The sequence below is a fragment of the Amphiura filiformis genome, chromosome 18, assembly GCF_039555335.1.
Source record: "Amphiura filiformis chromosome 18, Afil_fr2py, whole genome shotgun sequence".
In the NCBI taxonomy this organism is placed as follows: Eukaryota; Metazoa; Echinodermata; class Ophiuroidea; order Amphilepidida; family Amphiuridae; genus Amphiura; species Amphiura filiformis.
In genome coordinates, this window is record NC_092645.1 from 60026677 (window position 1) to 60053360 (window position 26684).

Genomic DNA, 26684 nt, shown 5'->3' on the forward strand with positions numbered 1-26684 from the left:
CCAGAAGTGGAGGAGCTATATCGATGCAATTTTGTCAGTGTTTTTACTGGTCCTTATGTACATTTTTTGTACATTATGGTCCAAAAATGGTCTCATAAAGTATGTTTACTTTCCTTACAGGTGGCGCTAGATGGGCAGTAGGCGCATACCCTGCAAGATGGTGAAAATTGAGGCACGCAGCGTGATTAAGTTCCTGCATTTGAGGGGTTAGCCCTACACATGTACAATGCTCTTTGCTTTTTGAAAAAGGAATGTCCAAACTGGCCACATGTCCCTCACAGATGAGCCAAGAAGTGGACGTCCATCACTTATGGATGATGCGGCCACAGTGAAGAAACTCAAGAAAGTGGAGGATCTTATCATGAAAAGTTTATGCGCCTACTGCCCATCTAGCGCCACCAGTAAAGAAAGTAAACATACTTATGAGACCATTTTTGGACCATAATGTACATAAGGACCAGTGATTATACTGACAAAATTTCATTGATATAGCTCTTTCACTTCTGGGTGATTAAAAAAACTTTTGGATACCCCCTCGTACACACTTTAGAGCGTAAAATGCGACCTTCTCAGTCACACGTCCCAATACTGGCCTTTTCAGTATTAATGCTCTGCATGCTGGCCATAGGCTTCAACATGAAAAGTCAAAGTTTTGAGATATTTCCTCAAAATATCAAGAGCTATCTCAAGAACCATTAAACCAATACTGAGCTTGTATGTGCCATAATGCATTTTTCATGCTGATTCCAAATATGGTCATAAACATTTACAATTCTGAAATTTTTGAATATTCAAAAAACGAATTGAAACTTGTCGTCTGCATTCGACACCCGCGTGGCGAGCGTTAAAGAAACCCAAAAAAGTATTGATTTGAGATGAGTTGTGGGATCAATGAATTCATCTGCGTCAAATTTTGACTTGTATATAACACAGGAGGATTGGATTGCAATCCCTATTTCATTATTTCTCAGAATATAGTGAGAGGACAAATACCTACATTTTATGTAGTGCATAGTCTACAATAAAGCCACTGATTTATCCTGGAGATTTATACAGCGCAATTACATAATTCACTACACTTTACAAAAAGCCGCTAACCACTATATGGCCCAAGACACACCTTATAAACCATTTAGCATCATTCAGGGATGCAGTCTATACAGGTGCAGAACCCTAGTCAGTCTAAATGCATAATAACCATCACAGCCAGGATCAGTCATGATCTGTCATCAGTTTTTCATTCTTTTCTAAATTCTTTACACCTCTCTATATAACCTTTCATGCCATGTGCCTGCTCCCATCAGAAATGTTTAGCTACCACGTGCATATCAACATTGTCAATAACAGTTAAAACCAACACCACAATACAATAAATTAAATAAAGCTATACAATGTTCTGTACCATAAAATTATTTTTCTGATGTATACAACAAGACCCGGCCCTTCATATCATGGCAAAACATCCCATCTTGAAAACGTACTGCTTTGGGAGAAGTTTTTTTTTTGAAGTTGGGTCACTACCCTTTTTAATATATTAATATAAATTGTAGGCAATGTTCAAAAACTACATAATGTGTGATTTCCGTAAAGAATAGATTCTTTACTTGTCTTCTACAAAATGTTTCACTATTTATATGTACACATATGTCCATTCCCTATTAATTTTGAGCTGAAGAAATGAGTTAAAACAAAGAAAATCATTAATTCCAGCACCAATAATTATCATCAATGTGTGTATTAAGTCGCAGATTGTTATTGAGCTAAGCTTCACACCAAATAAGATGTATAACTAAAACTCGACAAGACAAATGTACACCCATGCACATACCATTTTAGCCATCATTAATACGCTGATCGGTTACTGTAATTAAAGCACTTTAGGCTTAGTCTTTCGCATGAAAAATTGATGGCGTTTCTGCAGAGCAACATAATTATGACTTTAACTAAAAGCAACAAGAACCAACATTTCTAGTTGGGATGTTCTGCCATTCTAGGGCCAAATAAAACATAATAACATTATATTTGTAAAAAATATATACATATTATTTTTTCATAATGAGATTCAGAAGGTGAAATCAAGGCCATATCACAATTAATATTGTCTGGATATTTGACTATTCGCTGGCGAAGTGACGTAATAAATCTGATTAAAAAACCTACCATAGCAATAGCAGGTTGCAATCATCACCTGTGTATGCCTGCTATCCTAGATTGAATACAATCACAGAATCATGGGTATTTTGTGACTTTCCTTCCTCCCATGGAAGTAATTTCAAAATATTTTCACAGAAATTCTGGGTGGTGTCGTATAATGTTAATTTAAATCTGAATTATATGAATGTACAGCATGATTGTATTTTTTTTTCTCTGCAGATTTTAAATTTATGAATGACACACTCAGGAATTACTGCTAAATAATAATAGAAATAACTGAAAATTACTAACTAAATGTCATAAATAGGTCATGCCACAACCCCAGTAATTGCACAGAGATCGACTGAACCCTACCTGGTCTACCAACTGTGCATGTTTTATAATTATTATTTTTTTAAGGGGCCACCACAGGCGTAGTAACCAGGGGGAGGAGGGCCCCCTTGGAGCTCTTGCCCCCATGCTCGTCCCCCGAATGAGTTGACCGAAGGATCGGTAATCAGAACCCATTTTGTCCCCCTGCTGGCAGATCGGCTGCTCTTTCTATTGCCAAAGTCTAGTTACAAAATCAGGCCCTTCCCATACAGAAACTATTGTGGTAGGTTACATCATCTTGGTGAATAGCCTCATATTCCTTTGTACACATTTCACTGTAAAACATGCAATTTTCTTGAATTGCATGATCACTTGTGAAAAAAACTAATTTCATTGAAAAGAGGACCTGGATGTGTTCTTTTCACTGAAATTAGTTTTTTTCACTATTGACTCATATTACATAGGAAATATTTGACTTAGAAAGTTTTAAAAAGTGATGGAAACCCCCAGAAAGCAGCCAATTTTCTGCCATTAGACGCTGTGCATAACTGAGCATGCTGAGTGTCAGGTAATGCACCATGCTGAGTGTCAGGTACCATGTGGGGTTGATTGGTAAATAGACTGAATGGCACACTGATGATGTATGATTGATGGTGGCAAGACATTTTCTTCTCTTCGGTAAATCCATTTTTGCAAATCATAATGTTTTCAATTAAACAATTAAAGATATAAATCAAATCCACCTGTTACTGTGAGTTATCTGGTTCTGGATGTCATACAAAAGAAATTGCACAATGATAGTACTCGCTGTCGATAAGAGTTGCCTGCCACTAGTTTTGTGTCTTCAATATTATTGGAACTGTGAATAGACAAAACAAAACAAGAAAATTATAATTAAATGCATTACAGTATCTGTGCAAAGCTCTGCCCAAGCTCCATAAGTAACTACATGTAGATTCAATAGAATCTGGGTACACAGCGAATAGCTATCTGCAAACCACATTTTGACCTTTTGACCCCAAAGTAAACATTGATATTTGGGGTCATAAATTATTTTAACATGTTTAGAATGTCGTAAGAATCGTTCCTGTTGAATGTGAGCTCGATTGGGCCAATTTTAAACATTTTTTTGCAAATTTGACGTTTTGACCTCCTTAATGACCTTTTTACCCCAATATAAAAAAAAACCTCATCTACACCGAGAAAATGCATTGTTACAGTTTAAATTTAAAAAATCTACTATGCTTAGATATGGAGATAAAAATTCGTGAACTTATTGCCCTTAAAACAGGAAATGACATCTAAATGACCTTTGACCAAAAAATAAAAATACCGTGCATACATCGGGTAACACTAATGCATATATGAAGTTTATGTCACTCTGGTCTTGCTCCTTTTTGAGATTTAATAAAATGAACATATATTTGATGATTTTTGGTTTTTGACCGGAAGCGACCCCTTAATGACCTTTGACCCCAAAACTGTGGACACCCCAAAGACCCTGGTTGGTAGCAATGCATGTGTGCTAATGACAATACTCTGCTAAGTAATTTGTAAAAACAATGATTTTTTGAATATTTTTAGCTTTCAGACCGGAAATGACCCCTTAATGACCTTTGACCCCTTATCTGTGAACACCCTATAGACACAGACCAAAGTCAAGTCACATGGTCAGTGGTGTTTGTGACTAAGTATGGTCAAAATCGGTCAAAGCATAACAGAGCTAGGGCGAAACGTGGCAAGTCACGTAAAATGTCACATGTTAGAGGCATTTTGAAGGGTTTTTTTGCTTATGCACCGGAAATGACCCCTTAATGACCTTTGACCCCAAATCTGTGAACACCCTATAGACACATGATATAGAGTCTATATCACATGATATAGAGTCACTTGCACATATGCATCGTCTATATTATAGACGATGCATATGTGCAAGTGACGTCACTGTAGCATGTAACATGCAAGAGAAGAAGCTGGTTGCCAGAAAGAAAGAAGAACTACTGGCAAATGGTGGTCATAGACCACAAACCTAGCTGGGGCATGTTGGTGTTGTGGAGGTATCTGACCCCTAAAAAATGTTCCAAAAATGCTCCCCTGGTCATGAGGTTTGTTGTCACCGAGTTTGAGTCCTGTACTCCTTACATAAGTAAAAAAATGTAATTATAAGATTTGACCCCAGATGACCTTTGACCTGACCCCTGCATGATGTTCCATAATGTTCCCCTGGTCTTGAGGTTTGTTGTCACCTGCTTTCAGCCCGTGCACTCTTACAGATATCCAGAAAATGAAATTCTACGATTTGACCCCAGATGACCTTTGACATGACCCTTGCACAATGTTCCAAAATGTTCCCCTGGTCAGTAAGTTTGTTGCTACGGAGTTTGAGCCCTGTACCCCTTACAGATGTCCAGAAAATGCATTTAGAAAATTTGACCTCTACATGACCGTTGACCTGACACCTGCAAAATGTTCCCCTGTTCATGAGATCTGTTGTCACTGAGTTTGAGCCCGATACCCCTTACAGCTATTCAGAAAATGAAGTTATAAGATTTGACCCAGATAACCTTTGATCTGACCCCTGCAAAGTGTTCCAACATGTTCCCCTGATCATTAAGTTTGTTGTCACCAATTTTGAGGCCCGTACCCTTTACAGATGTCCAGGAAATGCATTTCTAAAATTTGACCTCTGCATGACCTTTGACCTGACCCCCATAAAATATTCCCTGGTCATGAGATTTATTGTCACGGAGTTTGAGCCCCATACCCCTTACAGATGTTCAGATAATGCAATTGTAAGATTTTACCCCCTTAATGACCTTTGACCCCGATTCTGTCAACAAGTTTAGGCGTGTGGTATAGCCGATGCATATGTGCAAATTACGTCATTGTGCTATTTAATATGTGGCAAGAGAAGCATTTTGAAGGTATTTGGTTATATACCAGAAATGCCCCTTTAATGACCTTTGACTCCAATTCAGTTTAGACCCTACGGGCACTGGACATAGCCGATACATATGTGCAAGTTACGTAACTGTAGGGTGTAACATGTAGGAGAAAAAGCATTTTGAATTAGCATTAGAATACCTACAATTGTAGCTGGGGGGTGTAAACCCCCCAGCTAGGTAAGAATTGGCAAAAGACAGAACACAGCAAATTTGCAACGACATCAATGAGCATTTCACTTGGTGCAGATTCTGTAAGGGTTTAGTGCTGGCACACACACAAACAGACAGACGGTTGTGTTTGCAAAAAGAGACATCACTGAATGCAGACACAGCAGTATAGACAGTGGCGTAGCCAGTGGGGGGGCAGGGTGACACAAAATGGGAAGCATTGTAAAAAAATGATGAAAAATTGTGAATTATACATCAAATTTGTGTGTTTTTATGTTGTTACGGGCTATTATCCTTCTGTCGGCAAAAATATTTCCGTCGGTACATTTACAAGTTGTGCCCCTCCGGTTCCAAAATCCTGGCTACGCCACTGAGTATAGATTTGTAACTGTTTGTAGCTCATATCACATTTATAAACCCTTACTGCTGACACCTCTTTGTCATCAGTTTGCAATGTCAGAGCTTATTTTAGAGGGGCATTGTGAGATTTCACAAAAAGTGCACCCTCAATTTTGGTCAAAGTCCTGTTTTTAACATGTATGCAATGTTTGTCCAGAAAGACAGAGATAAAAAGACTTTATCGCATCTGACATCTGTCAATCAAACTTGAGCATGGTTTGTTTACAAGTTTTGTGATGATGACTTGTTGAACGCCCCAGTATAAGGCAAAAAAAAAAGATGTTTGCTTGCCCTCAACCGACCGACCTAATTCTGGAAATCAGAGAAAAGGTTTTTTTCTTTCTATTTACTGTACAAAAGAATACCGACCCTATTTTTGGAAATTCCTGAAAAAGCTTTTTTTTTCCTTTTCAAATTTTTGCATTCTGAAGATGTAAAAAAATGTATTTTTGAGCTTGTGTTCAACATTTAAATTATTTTGTAATGTTAGTTGATTCATTTTGACACCAAAATTGTCTGATTTTTCATATTTTGAGCCTTAATTAATACAAACAGTAGAGTTTGCTAGTATAATGGAAAAAAAAAAGAAGAAGAAATCCCGACCAACCGACCTATTGTTAAAATTCAATAGAGGGCAAGCAAACAATTTTTTTTTCATGGCCTAACCAGGAGCCTTACTGTTAATTTTGCACCTTCAAACATACAAACCATCTCAAAAGTTAGGTCTTTATAGTAGGACACTTTCTTTGCTGAAGGCACCATGTCAACAATGCCCAGGAACGTTGCTTTTTCTTTGTAAAAGTATGTAATTTTTCTGCTACTCCTTTTCTCCGATTGGCACCAGATAAATCGGCCTTCCTTTTACTTACATCACTATTAACCAATCAAGGATCGCAATTGACAGTAATGTCAGACGCGATAAAGTCTTTTTACCTCTGTCTTTCCTTATTAATTAATTCTGCAGTGCTCCAGATCCAGAACTTTATTCCACACCATAGTTCAATAGCAAAATGTTTATATGGCAATTTTACCCATGCAAATATGACAATAACATCTTAATAATACTTACTGAATATAACTAATAAAATTATGAGTACCACAGCCAGCAATATTAATCTCATCTGAAATTAAACACATTCATAATTATCATATTGATTAGGAACATATCACAGTCCGGGGGTACTCACATGTAAAGGTAATACAGGTATGTGCGGGTCAAGGGTCCCTCTTTCAGCCTCTCCAGCAGTTCCTTAAGACCTACATTTGGTTCTGTTCCAGTTCTTTGAGCCTCAAATTTAGAAAAAAATGGAATTTTTTTAGCTCCACAGCCTATAATTTGGCCCTAATTTCAATTCTTCAACCCCCTGTTTTGCCCCGAAAATCAGTTCTACCAAAATTGAAGTTGAATGTACCTCCCCCCCCCCCCCAGGTCACAATACACATTCCACAAAAATGTGAGCACTGTCTGCTCTCATAACTTTCAGATTGAGTGTAAGCTGAAATGGGCTATTCCATGTAAAATCCTGTGGAAGTGGAAGTATGAATTTCAAATGCAATCAACACATTAGGCAGCATCATTTGAATTTCATACACCCTCTGAGAAAAATCCAATCCAAATATTTCACAGGGAGGTTGAGTTTCCAATAGAGTTGGTCAATGTACTAATTCCATTTGAAATTCATACTCCCCCTGTGGAAAATCTTTTCAAACTCTTCCACAGGGGGAGTGTGGAATTTAAATGGATTAGCCCAATTACAATGGCCCTGTTTCAATGTTTGATATCTGATGAGCTCATGAAATAACAATGCTTTCTGAAATGTTTTCTGTGTTTCACAATAGGGTTTGACAATCAAATTCAATAAAACAATATACATAGACAAGTTACAATACAAAAAATTTATGTCTATGCATGATTTTTTCAGTTATTCATATGCAATCGGGCTGTCAAGAATTTTCAATCTGTTAATGAAACCTGTCTAGGGTGTTTGGACTAATATAGGAAAGATTTCAATTGAGATAAAGAGTTACCAGGAGAGTGGAAAGTTGCAGCTGACCATCTATTTAATGATAGCCAAAAGGCATCAAAAGCTATCACAGCAAACATGTACATGTGTAAGAAATGACAATATATAAATATTCTTACAATATTTTGATGATTTGTAGGCTTTGCAGCGATGTCAGTAACTTGTTCTATTGCTTTCTAATTTCTCAGAAAAGTGAATCTAAAAATCTGGATTAATGTGGGCTTACCTTGCATTCTTGCCACCAGAAATGTGATCTTAAGCCTTTAGCACTGACCCTAAACATGGAAGCACTGTAAACTAATTCATCTGCAATTATAAAACAAAGAAACAAGTTGTTGTTGTATCAAAGCTGTAGTACATGTTCCAGTTTTTACCCCCTAGGGGCTCATAACTATTGCACAGCCCCTGTTTTCAAAATTAATTTTTTCAAATTATCCTGACTAGGGCCAATTAACTTTCACATATTGAGGGGGGGCTTTAGCAGACCAACTACCTTCCACATCTTGAGGGGGTGGCTTTACAGGACCATACACATATTTGATCTGTGTTCTGGGTGATTAGGTGAGTCAAATGTATACCCTTCTGGTAGACTTGCATTTCATGTTTGTACCAGGATTTCCGTCCCACAGTAGTTGTGGGTCATGTCAGCCTCATGATCTTTCTGATGGACAAATCCATTACTGCTAAGTAAGAGAATATCAATGGAAACACACTGAATTTCCATTAGGTTTAAGTCAATGTTGGTCTTTAATAGTTTTGATGACTCTAGGCTTACCTGATTTTTCTTGTAGATCCTCCAGTTTTTCTCCTCTATCAAGCACCTTATCAACGTTGTCTTTCATAATATCTACAACTTCATCTACCTGTCTTTGTACCCTGAAATCAATCAATCAATCAATCAATCAACCAATCAGTTAAAAGTCAATTAATCAAATAAAAGCAAGCAACAGAATAATTCACAAGCTCAATCATAATTTCTGACCAAATATCTTGATTCATTTGTTAGTACCGTAATCCAATCAATCAACCAATCAATCAGTACACACATTACTACATGTTTATTTGCTTGTTTACCTGTACACCCATCAACATTGTATGTGTGAGTTTCAGCTTTTGACATTTGGACAGGCTTAGTTACGCCAAATTGGTCAAGCTGGGAGATTCCACGTTTGTTGATAGAAAGACAGCTTAGGCTAATAGAAATTGGCACTCCATTACGTGGTGGATAATAATAAAGTTTAAAACATGTAGGCCTAGCCTATGTCCGGCACTTAGGCAGGGTGATTCTTTGTTGGACATTTTATTTGATCCTATTTGTGACCTCTTTCCTTTTTTCTCACAAGTCTGAAACATCGAGTCGTAGTACCGTCCATGCGAACTTGGATGTAAGCTTAAGCGAGTTTAGGCCTACACGTTGACGCAAATTCAAGAAAGTAGAAAACTTGGAAGTATGACTACATTATATCCCGGGATTATATCTGCCTCTGTATTTTGCAAACTAAAACAAGAATAGGGCCTACTCTATTAAATAAATACGAGAATGAGAGTAGGCCCATGACTGAATTAAGTTAGATGCCAAGTCAAGACACTGAAACTGATATCGTAAAAAAAAGTCACACGGCGCTTGCACAAAGTTATGAATGAATGCCGTACAATGGTTATACTCATCACATGTATATCGCCATGGTCGGGGCACGCATGTATGTAGGCTATTTTGCATGCTTGTCATGGGTCGACCTGGCTAAAAATCCTGGCGTTATGGGCCGAATGTGGTAACCCAAAATTTACGGTCGACCTGGGAGAAACCGATTTACAATAACTTAGGTGGTCTATCGTGTGCGATACGCTATTTTTGGTCGACCTGGGATTTTTTTCTCCCAGCTTGACCCAAAACGCCTTAGTTACATGTATATGGTTTATATAAGCTCCATACATTCGATACAGTTGGCCTGTAAGGGACACACGCTTGGGTCCATGGACACATGACAGTTTAATGAATGAGGTTATAGTGAATGTACATTGATCAGTTACTTGGAGCTAAGAATTTCCCTTTGGGCAATTCCCCAGGGGAAATTATCAGTTCTGAGGGCAAAATGTTAAACTTTTTCACAATATCCTCCACAATGGCAGTCATTCACTCTCCCAGCTCTAATATTGTTCTTACTTTTGAATTTTTCCATCTCCTTGTCGACTTACTGGACTTTGGTTGAGAAAGAAATCATCTTCATCACCATCTTCGTCATCATGGTATTCACCAAGAAGATTAACCTAGAAAAGTCACAAATATATGTAAATTTAGAATATTCCCTTTTTCAGTTATTCCTCAACAAAATTTTAACATCACCACCTACATCATGCCCCTAAAGTAATATTTAGACCCTCTTTGGACTCAATTAATTTTACAATTTATGTCTTGATAAACTAGCACCCTAATATAAACACAGCACAAAACATGTTCTCATTCCACTGATTTGTCATAAATCTAAACCTATATTTGATTGATATGTTTGTATACAGAATCTTGTTAGCTCAAATTTGATTCCACATTGGCTACCAAGTGCTCTAAATTGAAAAGATTGATATTTGATATTTGGTGTGAATGCAAATCAAAACAATCACATAAAATTGCAAACTATCCCAAGTGCATACAGATAGAGCATGGGTTATTCATTTGAGATGTGCATGATTATTAACCCAAAATTTCTTGGAAACAGATGCGATAGATCATCCTGATTGGTGCAATCAATATTATCTAGTGACTGTTTCGGGTCCTGTTAATTTGCAACTTTTAAAAATGCACCAAATTTCATTTATTGGTATAAATCTATGTAATTCAGAGCAAATATGGTATCAAATTAGAGCTAAAACATTTCTGTACATGACCATAGCAATCAAATTGTCATAATATGACCAGGTTTAGATTTATCATGGGTCACTATGAGTGAGGACTTTCTTTTTTTGTGTGTGTTTATTAAATTCAGAAATTATATATTCTTGAAAACACTGAGCCTTTTTAAATGCATCATTACAAGTTATACAATTGCCCCAAAATACCCCATTTAAATTAATGTTTTGTTGTTGTTGGTTGTGCATAAATATGCACAATACTTTCTCAAGTGCCCCCCCCCCCCACAAAAACAAAGAGTGCATGATACATGTAGTGATAAAGTGCAATTTCACTGAAATCACATTTAGAGGGTAGTGGTGTGCATATATAACTTACTCTCTCATGTGCCTGTGCAGCCAAGACATCTTGGTCTTTCATATGACGCTTAAATTTGGGAGGCATGATGCAATGCTACCAACATTAGCTTCTCCTGAAATCAAAGAAAACAGTTTATATTCATTCCTCATTCAGGAGTTGTCATTTGTGTAGATGTACATGTAGACTAGTCAGGCATGGCACTGGCTACGAATGTGCACACAGTGAAGCGGCAGTACATGCAACTGTGCTAGTAATTCAGAAATGTTTAGTTTTAGAATTATATACAAGGACGTTAATATACATGCGAGTCACAATTAGATTACGTAACGCTGAAAGTGGTTTGACAACAGGCTATTCATCAAAGTGGTCAATTGTGGTGTGATCAAGCAAAATCAGTCTGAAGTTGGACATTTTCAATTTTCGGTTTCTTATAAAATATAGGATTGTAAATGGGCAGTTCCTTAGTTTGCGGTACATTCAGAAGACTTTGAGGACCCAGAACTTCTAAATTATTGAGGTTTTGTATTTTGAACTTTTTGAAATATCTCTGATAGAAGTGTAAAACCTGAAAATTCAATTCTAATCCCATTCTCAGAAATTTGGCATGAGGTCACATAATCACCTCCGTTGCTGACATATTCACAGAAAGTGAACTTTTTGAGTTACTTGTCATGTATGTGTTTCAATTACAATTATTGCTCTGTAGTGTTCAGATCTTTGATGGAAACTGGTAGAGTTTTGTTTGCAAGAGGGACAAAGCTAAAGAAAACCAGCAAAGAAAAAAATCAAGAGTCTTTTTGGTCAAAATTTCTCAATGATGTTCTTCGTTGCGTACATACATTTTTTTCATTGTGGACATATTGAAATATTTCAATTTGTACTTTGTGCGTCCGCAACAATGAAATGACATCGTTTCTTTAAAATACGAAACAGGGATGCAATTTCAGCAAGACCCTTCATGCAGAGAAAGTCAGGTATCAACTTCCAAAATATGCAAACTTTATTTGTTTGAAAGAGACGACTTTAAACAAGGTGGTTAATGATGGCAGTTTGGGGAGTAGAAGGCCGCAAAAGAGGTAAATTTTCATATTTAAAAAGCGTAAAAAATAAACTTGCTCCGATTTTCTTGAAATTGGCAGCAAATGGGGATTCAGAAAAAGAATAGTTTGCACTATCTGCAATGTCAAATTACTGAGATATCAGATAAAAACATGTTTCAAATTTTGACTTTTTCTTTGGTTGACGGAACTGCCCTTCTTCTTCCTTATATTAGTGCCTACCTCATATATTTGAGTACATGTATTATCACACTGCGTACAGACAAGCTGTACTTATTTTTTAATCTGGAACCTAGAGTAGATGAGTGTATTCTTTTCAAAGAGCCTGTGACGTTCTTTAACATGCACACTGCATTAATGTTAGTTTACATGTACATGGGACCGACGGCTTAAAATGCCCTCCAAAGCACTGAAGCAAGTAGAGTGACGTGCCTTGCTCAAGGACACAAAGAGACAGCCAAGCTCAAGCGGACTTACTCAGATTTCGAACCCTCAACCCTTGGATTCACAGTCTAATGCCTTAACCACTCAGCCTAGTTCCAGTATTAAACTGTAACTTGGCATTAGATGTCATTATGTTTATGATAAAGACTGAAGTCTTGCTGGCAGGACTACCGCTCAGCCACGCTCCCCTCATTACAGCCCTTTAGTACAGCATAATTGCAAATTAAGCTACATTTTGCAGAAACCCCCATTGAATTAGAGGTAGGCTGTAAATGATGTAAATAACTATCGTGTGCAAATTCTCGTGTAATGTGTAGTTGTGTACCCCTGGCCCTGCTGGGGTAGGGACAGGCACATCTGAGCGAGAGTGCTATTTATTTACTTGATAATAAAAAGGCCCTAAATCTGTGCCACTGAATAAAACCAAAATTAATCTTCTTCAGATATGCTCTAGTTTGCATTGACAACAGATTCAATGCTTTAGGAACCAGAATGCAACATTGACTTCACTTTTTAATATTTTTTTCCGAAAGTTATGCCCTCGGAAAAATCATCATGTTGGTCAAAAAATGGGTCAAAAATGGGCATTTTTGGGAAAAGAGTCAATTTTTACCCAAAATTCATCTTCTGACAAAAGGGAAACGTATGGATTGACAAAAACTTTCACCCTTTTCACATAACAATTCCAGTTTACTTATTTCCTGGGATAATGCACTTTTTGGTTATCACTTGGTAAAAATCATGGTTTTTGGCTAAAATGGGCTCAAAATGGCCAAAAAATGGCAAAATTTGACCAAAATTAGCACAAAAATTTTTACCACTTTAATTTGAATTTTCATACAAAATTTCACAGATATGTTGAAAATGATATTTACATAATATTCAACAAAAATTAGGTTAAATTACAATGAAAACAAGAAATTGACAGGGGGCACAAAAAGTCCCTCATGATGCACTCCTATGGTAAGTCTTATCAGAAAATATGGCCTAATGTTCCGACAGTAATTTCATCATAATTTCACTTAGCAATAAAGTAGAAGATTGGTTTTGGTGTCAAATTGTTTCTGAGAAATTTTTATGCCTGTCCCTAGCTGGGGTGCAGGGTGGTGAAACTGATATCAGGGGGGGGGGGGGGGGTAGGCAAAGATTTTTGGCACAGTCAGAGGGCAAAAGCAATTTTTGGCAGACCATTTTGAGAATTCACCACTCCGGGGCTGAGACTAGTATAGCTGCATAATTGCACAGCCCCCCCACGCATCATCAACAGCGTTCGAAATAGGGCCGGTCAGCCGGCCATTGGCCTGTAACTTTTTGGCCTGGCCGGTAACTTTCCTGACTAGCGGTGAGTTGCCGGCCAGGCTGGCCGGTAACTTTTAAAGCTCAAAGTTTTAGTTTTTCATGATTCGTGAATAATGTATCGCCTATCTGTCATTATTTATTAAATCAGTTACGAAGTTTCAACCCGAAACAATTCAGTCCCGGTCTTGCCAGAAACATTTCAACGGTTTAACCACCGCTTCTACCAGCCTAAGTTTTATTCTGTGCATTTTGAAAATTTGAATTAGTACCAACGTATTTCGTCATAGTAACGAGATGCCCGTTTTGAACAGCCTGAGTTGGACGCTACAGTCTCTGACATCAGAAATATTGATCATAACTTAATTATGTAAGTAGTTAACGATGGAGGGGCTTACCTGAATTACATTTTGACATTTGACAGGGTGTGCCGATGGAACTCTGAAACTCCTACCAGTATTTATACGGATTTTTAAACCTAAAAAAATGGCTGATTCACCGTTTTTGACCATCTTATTTCTCCAATCTGGACCCATGTTTGATCTTTTTTTTACCTCAAAACGGCTGATTAGACAGTTTTTGACCAAATTTTCTCAAATCAGGACCAATGTTAAGGGATTTTTTTTCTCAAATCGGGACCCATGTTTAAAGATTTGTTTCAGTTGCCACTTTAGTTCAGACTCCCAAAACTTACAGCTGCATGGGACAAGTTCCCGGGAACTGGGGTAAAACTACCCGTAGTAGACACGTCCTTATATCTGGTTCCATACAGCAATACGCAGTATTGCTGTCTGGTAAGCAGGTACGAATTGAGACGTTGTGAATTGAGACGTCGGAGCCGGTCAAACACAGAGGACTAGCCTACATCCCGTATCCTACTATCACTCAAACAAGCAAATCTCTTCACGAATTCACTCACCTTGCGATCCTACATCATCAGTTGAAACAAACATCTAAGTTTTCAAAAACAACTTTGTCATTCCTCAAAACTACAAGTAACTTCATTCATAAAAAATTGAAATCATACTATTACCCGTTATTGAAAATTTTGTACGATTTATGTGAACCAAAAGAACGCACGAGTCGAGTTCAGTTTACCAAAATGGTAGCTCCTGCCTCCTGGTCACCTCAGATATGACGTCAGTATCAAGCTGCTTATTAAACGGTGGATCGGATTGGTTGAAATCAACGCCACGTTTTTGACCTTACAGGGGTCAGAGATATGCATATTCATGTATGAACACAGCGATGCGGATATAGTATCATCACCGAGAACTGATAATTGCGACATTTTAGATGTTTGTACCGGGGAATTTCAGACACGGAGACTCCGCGGAAAATACGAAAAATTCGTCCAAAGGTAACCAAAGGGTTGGGGATCGCATTTTTTAACTATCACTAAATGTTTCGAATTGAGGTCGGCTAAAAAGTAGACAGTTTCGGGACTGTAATTGGTGTAGATGTTACATTTTGAACAGTGAGCGATAAGTGACCAATTTCATGCTCAGCACAAGTGACTATCTTTACACAGGGTAACACGTCCTAAAGTACCTATTCAGAATTATAATTATACAGTTCATTTTAAATATGCATGCCAAATAATTCCTTGGTTTAAGACATCACTACCCAGCAAACACAAAACGTTTTCAACATCATTCGCAAAAGGTTAGAATAGGTTGCCAGAAAATATTTAAAATGTGTTGGGTTATAAAGGGTATAAAACCTTTTCATAACATTCATAAACATTTTTTGATAACTTGTTTGCAAAAAATATTTCCAATAACATTTTTAAACATTTTGAAAATACTGTAGTATGTTTTCATACTAAACGCTTTTAAATCGCTTTTCATGAACTTTATATAACCCGACATTTAATGTAAAAAACGCTTTTACCAAAACCCAAAATATAACCTGTTTAAAACGTTTTAAAAACGTTTTGTGTTAGTTGGATATTGAACTTGTGTAACTTGACGGAAATATGTTGATATGTGTCCCAGCATCAGCATATAATTTCCCGTTTCAAAGCTCTAAACAGTTTTGGCCGGTAACTTTTCACCCGGGCCTGTAACTTTTCAGAGTTACAGGGCCGCCTGGCCTGTAACTTTTTGAGGCATATTTCGAACACTGATCATCAATCCAAATGGCAAATCTCATTCCATGATTCAATCATGTAAACTAAAGTCTTTACTAAAGAAAAGATGAAAACACAACGCAGAATAGTCCGAATAATCAGACCCAGAACAAAATATTAATTTCTGACATGATCCTGTTCTGGGTCTGAACTGTTTCCATATGAAATCTTGATGGCAAATTGGACAATAGAAGAACATGGTTCTACGTGACACCTTTTTAATCCCTATTCATGTTTACGTGAATCACGCTATTGTGGACCATCCTTCTGACTTGAGTGTTTGGACAAGCGGAACGGTCTTTTGTCTACCTCTCTGTTTGTAAACAAACCAGAGGTCGAAATCGTCCTCCTCGCCGAATACGAAAGTCAGCGTAGCCTAATAGTACGACACTAAAAACGCAGAATATGCACACCTACCAATGCAGATTATGTGGCGAAATACAACAGCGATGTGACCGGACTTTTTCTTCAAGGTGTTTCAAATTCGTACTCGTAGCCTACAAAATCATGAGCATTTTGTATATGTAAGTGGTAAGCTTATAAATGCGTGAACTTCAGTTCCACGTCCATTTATTTTCTGTAAGGATCAAAACATACCGTTGATGGCGCTATTCACAAAATAAAAGTGTTGCTGTATTATAAGTTTTACCTGAATTGAGATATTTATATTAGGGACTGTGCAATAATTATGAGCCCTGGTGGGAGGCCTGGTTGGGGGAAAGAAATTTTTGGCGAGCCGAAGAGGGGAGGGGGGGGGGGGGGCAAGCAAAAGGGGGGGTCATTGGGTTCCAAGAAATTCAGTGGTGAAATGTTAAAAATTGAGCATCATGGGCATGAAATGTTAAAAAATTAGCAATTTTGCAGGTATAGGCCTAGGCCTAAATGGCTGCAAAAATGTAAACTTTGTTAAAAATGCGTGAGGCGCGCGAAAAATTTGCAGATCATTGGTGATGAAAGCTGATATAAAAAAGGGGGTAATTGTGTGGTAGATTTGAAAAAAGCGGTATAAGCTGATAAAAAAAGGGGTCTTGGTGGCAGATTTGCCTCAAAAAAGGGGGTCTATTGACATGATTACAGGCACATGACGCATACCAATATCTCCCCGGGGTTCCACTCTACAGCTCTTTCAATCTCTATAGGCCTATACGTCTACTACCAGAATGATCATCAGTCCTTCAGCATGAGTTGTCTTCACGGGTCCCGGGTTAATGGTTGATTAACATGAATGAAAGGATAATGCTCAAATGAGGTTTTGAACTTTTACTTAATTCTTATCAATATGAAATGGATATAGGTGTAGGGCTGGCACTTTTGCACTAAGGGGCATTCGTGAGAGCAAAATGTAAAAAAATACGGGGTCATTGGGTGAGAGCATGATTTTCAGTTGGCATTCGGTGAGAGCAAAATGTAAAAAATATGGGGTCACTGGGTGAGAACATGACCTTTTGTAAAATAGAATCTTTGGGTGAGAGCCAAAACACGCCACAGCGACCTCGAAATCGCGAATTTCTAGTTCTAAATGGCTTCTTAACCCTGGGGAGTACTCAGTACAAATGACCATACGGGGACGTGCCGCAAATATGGGTAGCATTTTCAGCCTTTTTTTGGTATATCACCCAGCAAACACAAAACGTTTACAAAACGTTTTTGTTAGGTTCTGGTTAGGTCTTTTACGTCTTCGTCTTCCAAAACGTGTTTAAAACGTATTTAAAACGTTGCGATTTGGTTATAATGTTGAAGCTTTAATTTCGTTTTATTTGTAAGTTCACAGGACGTGTTGTGAACGTTATAAAATGAACGTTATTTCGCGACGTGTATAAAACATTCGCCTGCAACTTTCTCAAAACATATTGTGCTGACGTCTGTTAAACGTTTCTTTATCAATAGAATATTGGAAATGTACAATAGAATGTAGGCCTAAAAGAAGAATTTAAATTCTACAAGTAGAAATTTGATTTTAATTTATTCATAAACGTGTACAAGAAGATGACGCGTTTATTTGCATTTTGCATAGGCCTATGGAGTCAATATAAATAATTATTGCGATTTTGTATTTATATACTCATGCATAAATAGTTCTATAGGCCTATATGTACACGTAGAACGCAAACATTTCAAAAACTGAAAGGGAAGTAAGATTTCAAATGGTCCCATGAAAACGGTGTATAATTATGTGCGTATACACATACACTTTCACTTTGTGTCTTGACCTCAAGAGCAAGACTATGATAGCACCCACGCAGAATATGGAAAGAATGCATCAGGTTGAACTTGACCTTAACGGTCACTCACCAAAGCAAGTACAGTACTATGTGCAACGTGTATGTATCAACTGTATTATTATGTATGCCGGAATCTCACTGTGACACATGGCTCCGGGAATAATTCCTCTCTCTCTATATATATTATCCAGAGGATGTTTAAAGACATTCCCACAACCCAATGGGGTTTCTGACCTTGTATGTCTGGCTTTTGTACACATGTGGTATAGTTGTCCATACCTTGCAATGAGATTGTGTGAAAATATCTGGTGTTTTCATCCTATTATTTAACATTCAAAACATCGAGACTTTGGAATCAAATTAATGCAGTGGGACAATATGAATGTTTCCTGTAAGAAAATCAAATATCAGTCCTAAGTCTCAACTATTAGCTCGTTGGCTGCAGTTTTAAAATTACCATTTTGTGTGTGTGGCAATGGGGACTTTGCCTTTAAAATTAGGTTATATTGATCACATTTCCCAATCATAGTGCATTGTAGGAATGCCTTTAAGCCTCCTCTGTATATTATCAAAGCATCAACGTTTTCCAAGAAGTGACATTTTCAGGTAGGCCTATAGTGATGTTTTTTCCTTGATTTGTGTTACCGACTAACCACTTCCCTGTGAAAACGGAAAGTGTGTTGTAGTGTTTGTAATGCAAGTATCTTGTCGGTACATGTATTGGCGGAATTATTAAGGTGCAAACATAATAATTATCCCAAACAGGTATGCATACAGGGATGTGTTTCTGCTTATCGTGTATATTTTTCCCGGGATCATGCTGATATTCCTGCCGGTAAAATGAAGAACCTGCTGCTGCTGTCGAACACGTAACTGTTGAGGTCATACGTATTACCTTTGGTGTGAATACTATCATCATCATGGTAGACGTATCACTACAAACGGTTCTCGTGTTTATACTACAGTTTTCGTCCGGAGTTTTCGTCACTTGGTCACTGTAAAACTGCCATGGACCGCGTTTTTTCTTCTAGAAGCCGGACTTATAGTTTTGTATATTATGTATGATATTTTTGGTACTTTTGTAAAAGTGTACTAATAAAAGTTTTCAATACGTCATTATAACGTTCTAAATACGTAGTAGAAACGAACATAAGTGCGTCCTGCAATAAAAAACAAAATATACAATACGTTTTTACGTTCCTATAACGTTTTCAGGACGTTTTGGACGTTTCTACAACGTTCGTAGTACGTTCGTTGCGTGCTCCAACGTCCGATACGTTTTCTGTAGGTCCTGGATACGTCCTGGGTGACAGAAAGAAAGGTTTTTAAAACGTTGTTTACGTTGTGAAAACGTTTTTAGAACGTCTTTTAATAACGTTTTTAGAACGTAAAAAACCTTCAACAAAATTACGTGTTTAAAACGTTTTATCGAAACGTCTAGAAAACGTCAACGGTACTTTCCCAGAACGTTTTGAGAACGTTATTTGGTTATGACCCCTTTTTCAAAGCCTATTTTGGTATATGAATGGGTCCTTTTTTCAAAATTTTCTCAATTTCTTGAAAAATTGGTATATTTATGGGTCCTCTTTCAAATTCTCAGTGGCACGTCCCTACCAATATTTTGCCAAGGGGGATGGTCCATACAATATCATCCCCCCAATGTTGACGCCTGATGTATGTGTTTCAATTTAACCTCATATTTGCCATTTTAGCCCAGGCCAAAAGTGCAATTTTTTTCACGTTTCGCGCAAATTTATTCCATTTCTGTAACATATTTCAACAGTTTAGTTTTAAAATGGCAAAATTTTCTGTGCGCTTCATGCGCAATTGTACTATAAACTTATTATGTCGCCACAAAGTGCTAAATTCACTACTGATTTCAAGCCGATCAATCGATTCAAATCGCCGAGGCAAAAACAACGTCGATTTTGCAAGTTTGTAGAAATCTCAACTTCCCTGCGATATCGCTTGACACGTGAATGCGTCAACCAATCATATACAACCATCTGGATCTATTATTTTCCTAATTAATTTACCTTTCTCGATTATTAATTTTTCGTGATGAATTAATTCAAAGCAATAATTATTGACAGCAACCGATGTTTTAAAAATGTATTTTGTGGCATTTAGAATGCAAAAGCGACGAGCGATGCATCGCAAAATTCGGCGATTGCTCATCGCTTTTCAAAAACGTTTAATCGCAATCGCTCGGCGATTGAGTATAAATTCGGCCCGTTATTCAGAATCTTGGCCTTCCCCCAAATTGCACGTCACAGCACCTAAAAAATATGGTGCCCAATTTTTTGTGGGCAAACTAATTTACTGGGTGGGTCAATGGTCAAGTTGAATTTACTAGGTGGGAGATTTTGCCAAGTTTTATTTCGAGCATTACATTAAAACAGGATGGCAACACTCGTCCCATATTGTTGTTGCAATCGTGAACGGTAAATTTGTGAGTACGAATTTTTTTGTAAAAAAGTGAATGTTGTGGGTACAGGTTGCATTATATTTACCTATAATATCAATGAAATTTATAATGTTACTATTTGAATTAATCTTAATCAATTTTAAGGTGACTGATTTCGAATAAAACGCATTAAAATCGCTTTTTTAATCTTTTGCCTTCGCTGCGCCGGTTTCCGAATTCGGCACCATTGATGATTCTGGACATTGGTTCTGGTACATCATGTAGGTTCTTCATTTGGATACTTCCCAACAGCCCATGTGGGATCAGATGAGAAGGGCGTGGCCGCGTGGGTGAGCAAGTATTAGGCCATGGGAATGAAAGTTAATTAAGATGTTAAGCATGTTACCCAGAACAGAAGAAGAAGATATTTGCGTCCCAGACTGTGCCGGCTTAGCCTGTATCACGTTTCAGGGAAAGAACGTCTGTAGTACATACCTGTTTTTAATGACGTTGCAACAATGTTTCTATTGTCAGCAATAACACCTTACATTCATACTTTTGAGTTTGTATGGTGGACGTTTAACTTAAATTGTCATACCCCAGAACCAGAGGTTCCAGGAGGACTCAAAAATGCACCCGGTGCTCTGTTGCCAAGTATTGCAGCAGGGAGTGTCAAGCCGCGCACTGGAAAATTCACCGAACGGCTTGCAGCAAAATGATTGTGAACTAAACTTATTTAATGTACTCATAATGTGTAAATGTACTGTACGCTAATTGAGCTGCCTCAAATTTGGATGTGCTCTTAATTTTATTATGTTTTCTTTTTATGGTATTTGTAATTCCAACTCGGATCGATTTCCCGGATCGATCTGGGCTAGTGAGCTGCCTAATTGGATTTTATGGATGTGCTCCTCTCATTGCACAGTCACAGTTTTTACTGTTTTGACACTTTGATGCTTACAACGAAGTGGGACTGGAGCCATGTACTTTTGCATGTTATCTATTATGATATTGTTGTGTTTATCGCAGAAAGACTGCTTTGTGAACTCACATGTATTAAACTTAAAAATGTCTTTGTTACCCTGTCATCAGGGGTGCGCCTGAAATAATAGACGGGATGTCCAACCTATCTATCTATCTATCTATCTATCGATGGCGCCGACCCTGTCCAAATGCGTAATCACAAATACTACAGAGTGACTTGAGTGAGTGCACCGCCCTATATGAACGATCGGTATATGCCTACATACACCATGTTAATGTTATGTACACATGACATGCATCAGTTTTTCATAGAATCATTAACATTGTCATTAATTATTCATAAATTATTATTATTTTTCATTTGAATTGAAAGCTAAGTGAATGCAATGAACAGACAGGTGTCGTTCATGAGTGCACAGATAGGCATGATCACAAAATTTTCAAGTAGGTTTTTTCACATGGATATTACTTTGTTTAAAAAGGTGATCATTTAACTTAAAAAATGAGGGGGCAACCATGTCTGTAGCTCAAATATCAACAAAGTTATGGGCAAATATCTGGGTTTTTTTCTGCAGCATTCATTGACAATGCCTTACAATGACTTACTGTACAAAAGAGCCAGTAATGCATCATTTTTACCACGATGATCCGTTTTACACAAAGGTGATTTTATTTCATGAAATCTAACTATCACTGCATGATGACTTCTGTATCAAGGATAAAGGACCCGCACTTTTTAGACTACCGGTGCGTCTCCAAGTTTCTGGTGTCCAAATTTCAAAATTTTGTATTTCCTATGGGGATTACACAGTTAAGCCATTTACTGTGGGTGGTTGCAACTTTTTGAGCTTTTTGAGTTGAACGCCGCCCTCTATAATAAGCAATGTGGACATACCTAGCACAGATCGAATCTATTATAATACTAGGGAGCAGGTACAATACTCGTACTCGAGTACGAGTACTTTTTTGGTACTCGTACTCGTACTTGTGCATCAATACTCATACTCATGACCCTATGAGGCCCTATAGTCAAATTCAGTAAACCTTTGATGAGCGCATATTTTTTAAAGTAGAAATCGCGTATTTACTGTGTTGGACGCACCTGTCTGCTGAGGCAATCTGCAGTTGCTGAGTGGAAATTTACGAACGAACTGTGCGCCGTATGCTTTGTTTGCTCCGAATTTGCAACATCACGGTAGTCGTGCTCGTCAAAGGTTTGCTGCATTTGATTATAGATGTTGTGGGCAATTCCACGGTAACGGAAGGACATTTGCACTCTAAAACGACATTTCAAACTTGGGAATCAAAAACACCTTTATTAGTTATATTAAACAAATGTTACCATTTCATTACTTTTACTTATAGGCCTACCTTCAAATTCCACATCTTTTTTTTCACAGTATACCTTTCGCCATTCGCGTATGAAATATGAATATTAATGAGCTCGGTAACGGAAGGACGGTAAAACAGACATGGATTTTTTACCTAAATTTCTTTTGCATAAATTATGTGCATTTTGTAAGGCAACATTGTTTTCAAGGTGGGAAATGCAATCCTTTGAGTGTTAGCTACTTAATATCACTTTTCATTTGAAATTATGTGTTTCGGTAATTTAATTACAATGCCTTAAGTGGATTAGCCATGGTAACGGAAGGACGGTAACAGAAGGACAAAGGTTTACTAAATTTTAGGGGATAATAAAATACACAAGAAATACAAAAATCATGAATAACACCACAGAATGTAAAACTTTCAACTCTCATTGAGCAATTTTGTACAAAAAACCTGTAACAACATAATGAGGATGTGTAAATTGGATCCAAAGTAAGGCAGTTTTTCTTTTAAAAATCACAAAATTTGACCAAAAAACAGGTTTTTTGAAGAAATTTCATTGTAAACATATTTAAAAATTATGTGTAAGATAGCTCAAATGACAGAGCACATTGAACTCTTTCAATACCAAATGTGTCATTGTAGCATTTGTAGTTTCAAAGTTCTAAGAATTTTTTCATTTTTTTCTCAATCTCATGTCCACTTTGGTGTGGAATTGCCCTTGTTTATTGCGTAAAACAAGCAGTCTGAGTCTGTGGTTCCAGAAATTGAATTGAAATCTTGTTTCAGAGCCTTGTTTTGTGGAAATAATGATTTTTTTTAAATATTGAAAATTGCATGTGGTAGGTATCGAAGCATGTGGGAGACAGGGCTCCGGCTAGCCTTCAAAAGCTCTGCCTCCGATCGGATGCACAACTGTAAAACCTGGTCGTGAAATGCACGCCCGTATGTATATTGATGTGTTGGGCAACAGACGATGCAAGTTTACAGGGCTCCTGATCGCCGGTATTGCATCGCACCGCATCTCAGTTTGTTGCAAATATTTGACTATTTACTTCCATTTTCCCATTTTATGGATCACTCATCATCACTGTATATTTTTTGTTTAGTCTGTGAGGTAAATATTGATTAGCCCTGGCGACTAACATGTGAAATGTTTAGTTGCCATTGGCGGTAAGAATTTGACTTTTGGTCGCATGGGCCAAATGTTAGTCGCACCGTACAGCACTGGTGACAATGAAATACAAATATTACATCCCCCTAAATGGTAGCCGAAAATATCACAAATACCTTTATTTACACTGGTAACAAAAGTTATGTATATTATAGGGCAAGGAATCCTGTTATTACACTAGAATTCTAGTGATTCAAGGCAAGCGGTATACATGTTATTTATGATAAGAAAAGAGGTACTGCTAGAATACCTCATTTCTTAACATATATAATGAACCACTTGTCTTGAATCACTAAAATTTCAGTGAAGTAAATGGATTCCTTGCCCCTATAACATACATTAAGGGAGAGCGTGGCGCAATGGTTAGAGTACTTGCCTTTAGTGCACGAGGTCCCGGGTTCAATTCCTGGCGGTGGCAATTTGCTTGGGAAAAAAAAGTCTGAAATTAATTGGCAACTTCTGTAGATTAAATTCAGACTTCCGCTCTCCCCATGGTTCATTTAGAATTGGGTAAACGAATCATGAAAGTACTCCATCCTTCGGAGGGGATGTTAAGCCGTCTGTCCCTTGTGCAGAGAGCCATACTTGTACATGTATTTCACAGCCAGTTTCGAAAAGAGTAGGGTGTTAACCCCTGACTGTTCTCAACCCGTCCCGGTGTTCAAATGGACCCTGATGGAAATAAGCTTCAATAGAGGCTTTCTTGGGTTATCCAGGGTTGTCAAAACCCAAACAAACAAATCAAATAAGTTTTGTTACCAGTGACTTTATTTTTTGAGAAAAATGCAAAATTAGTCACAAAATTTATCAGGGGTGTAGCTGTAGTACCACCTTAAAACCCTAATAAACAAGGGTCGAATTAAATACCAAGAAAACTAGAAAGAAATGAAATAAAGTTCACATGGGAGTTGATTTTACATTGTTGTTGATCTTTGCTTCTAATCAAATTGATGTGTCGTATACTCATTTTTGATGTTTATATAATATTACAAAGACTGACAAAAAGAATTATTTAATATTTTAACAATTATTTGTTGCAATGGTCTCACTTTAAAAAGCCAAGGTTGTAAATTTGACAAGCAGCTTGGCGAAATGGAAACTATGAAATATCACAAATTTGCAAGCAAAGAAACCTCGGAGCATTTTTTAAGCAGTGCTAAAATTATTATTATTCCAAAATACGAAAATAAGTACACAACATTCAAGCTTTGTTTATGGTAATTGCGCATTAATATAACAATGATAAAAGTCAAAAACGCTAAAAAAAGTTTAAAATTCAGGCAAGTTTTTCTTACCCATCTACACATTCTGTATCATTTCAAACCAAATCTGTGCATGACACCGTAGCTGATGTTTCTACCTTTATAATAACTGATTTTTCAAATCTGTTTACTCTTTGCAGCAATCCTGTTGTTTACTCTAAAACCAGAAGATATACTTGACATTGGATCTATTTCAATCTGTTGGAAGTGGCTGAGATTTATAGGCATCATCAGTGGCCTTCACTAACCCAGTGACCTTTCACCTGTGACCTTACGTTGCCATGGCAAGAGGAGGCAAGAAAGTCCCGATCACCTGGTTAGTTGATCTAGAACAAAAGCTTCCCAAATTTCAAGATATTTTGATGAAACCACGCTTTACTGGACTGCATTCATTGTTGTCATTTCAACTTTTATCCTGGCTTACTTCCTGTCACGGAGAGTCACGCTTCGCCCCGTGGATTGGTAGCTTGGGGGCGCTTTTCATCGTTTATTTTTAGTCGTGGCGTGGTCAGGTGAGACATGATATTGCCCGAGCAGTCTTGAGTGGTGTTTACTTGTACAGTTTTGTGTGACAATAAAGACTAATTTTCTTTTTTGAGTGCTTGCATGTGATCATGAATTTAATTTTTGGACACAGCTCAAACTTGTTGGTGCATAAAGTGTGGGTTTTCTGAACTTTTTAGATAGTCTTATTTCTTTCTTGTTTTCAAAGACCTGAGCATTATACTATGTTGGGCCCAGTGTTCGAAATATGCCTCAAAAAGTTACAGGCCAGCCAGGCTTGACCTTAACATGTTACCGGCCAGCCGGGCCGACAACTAGATGCCAGTCGGAAAAGTTACCGGCCCGGCCAAAAAGTTACAGGCAAATGGCCGGCTGACCGGCCCTATTTAGAACACTGGTTGGGCCTATGGTCAAATATATTAGCAGGCTTATTAATTTGTTGTTTTGAATCTGAAATGTACAATGTAGCCTACTGTGAAAACTGCAAAAAAAGTAAGATCTCAACACAAAATCTGAGAAGAATTGTGCGAATTTTTCAGTTTTCCAGGCCAATTTGCAAAAATACGACTAAATTGCATGTCACATTATTTGCACTGACAACTGTTTTTTGAAAGTCTATATTGCGTTTTTTGTGCATTTTTTGATGTCTGTCTTTTAAAGAAA

General features: G+C 37.5%; 2 protein-coding genes across 3 annotated transcripts in view; one reads left to right on the forward strand and one right to left on the reverse strand.

The window, feature by feature from the left end:
- Positions 1 to 2227: 2227 nt before the first annotated feature.
- LOC140138883 (vesicle-associated membrane protein 3-like) lies at positions 2228 to 16724 on the reverse strand. Of its 2 annotated transcripts, none has more exons than XM_072160662.1 (7): positions 16554 to 16724; positions 11226 to 11319; positions 10167 to 10270; positions 8778 to 8878; positions 8229 to 8308; positions 7048 to 7099; positions 2228 to 3325 (listed from the first exon to the last, which is right to left on the reverse strand). In XM_072160662.1, the coding sequence occupies exons 2-7, from the start codon at positions 11289 to 11291 to the stop codon at positions 3297 to 3299; spliced, it is 432 nt and encodes a 143-aa protein (XP_072016763.1). In that variant the 5' UTR covers positions 11292 to 11319; positions 16554 to 16724; the 3' UTR covers positions 2228 to 3296. The 2 variants fall into 2 exon arrangements, with proteins under 2 accessions (XP_072016763.1, XP_072016764.1); XM_072160663.1 differs by having other exon boundaries at positions 16550 to 16724.
- A 4020-nt stretch (positions 16725 to 20744) lies between these two features.
- LOC140138884 (uncharacterized) overlaps positions 20745 to 26684 on the forward strand; it is a 76588-nt gene continuing 70648 nt past the window's right edge. Inside the window, exons 1-2 of the mRNA XM_072160664.1 lie at positions 20745 to 20810; positions 25658 to 26029. The gene's annotated coding sequence lies outside the window, so the exon portion shown is untranslated. The remainder of the gene's footprint in view (positions 20811 to 25657; positions 26030 to 26684) is intronic.

Bases quoted from the DNA above. Each gene is read 5' to 3' on its own strand.
- LOC140138883 (XM_072160662.1), bottom strand. From the start codon at position 11,291: ATGCCTCCCAAATTTAAGCGTCATATGAAAGACCAAGATGTCTTGGCT. The intron at 8,879-10,166 runs GTAAGAACAATA...GATTGATTTCAG, and splicing joins GGAGATGGAAAAATTCAAAA to GGTACAAAGACAGGTAGATG. The intron at 8,309-8,777 runs GTAAGCCTAGAG...TTATAATTGCAG, and splicing joins GGATCTACAAGAAAAATCAG to ATGAATTAGTTTACAGTGCT.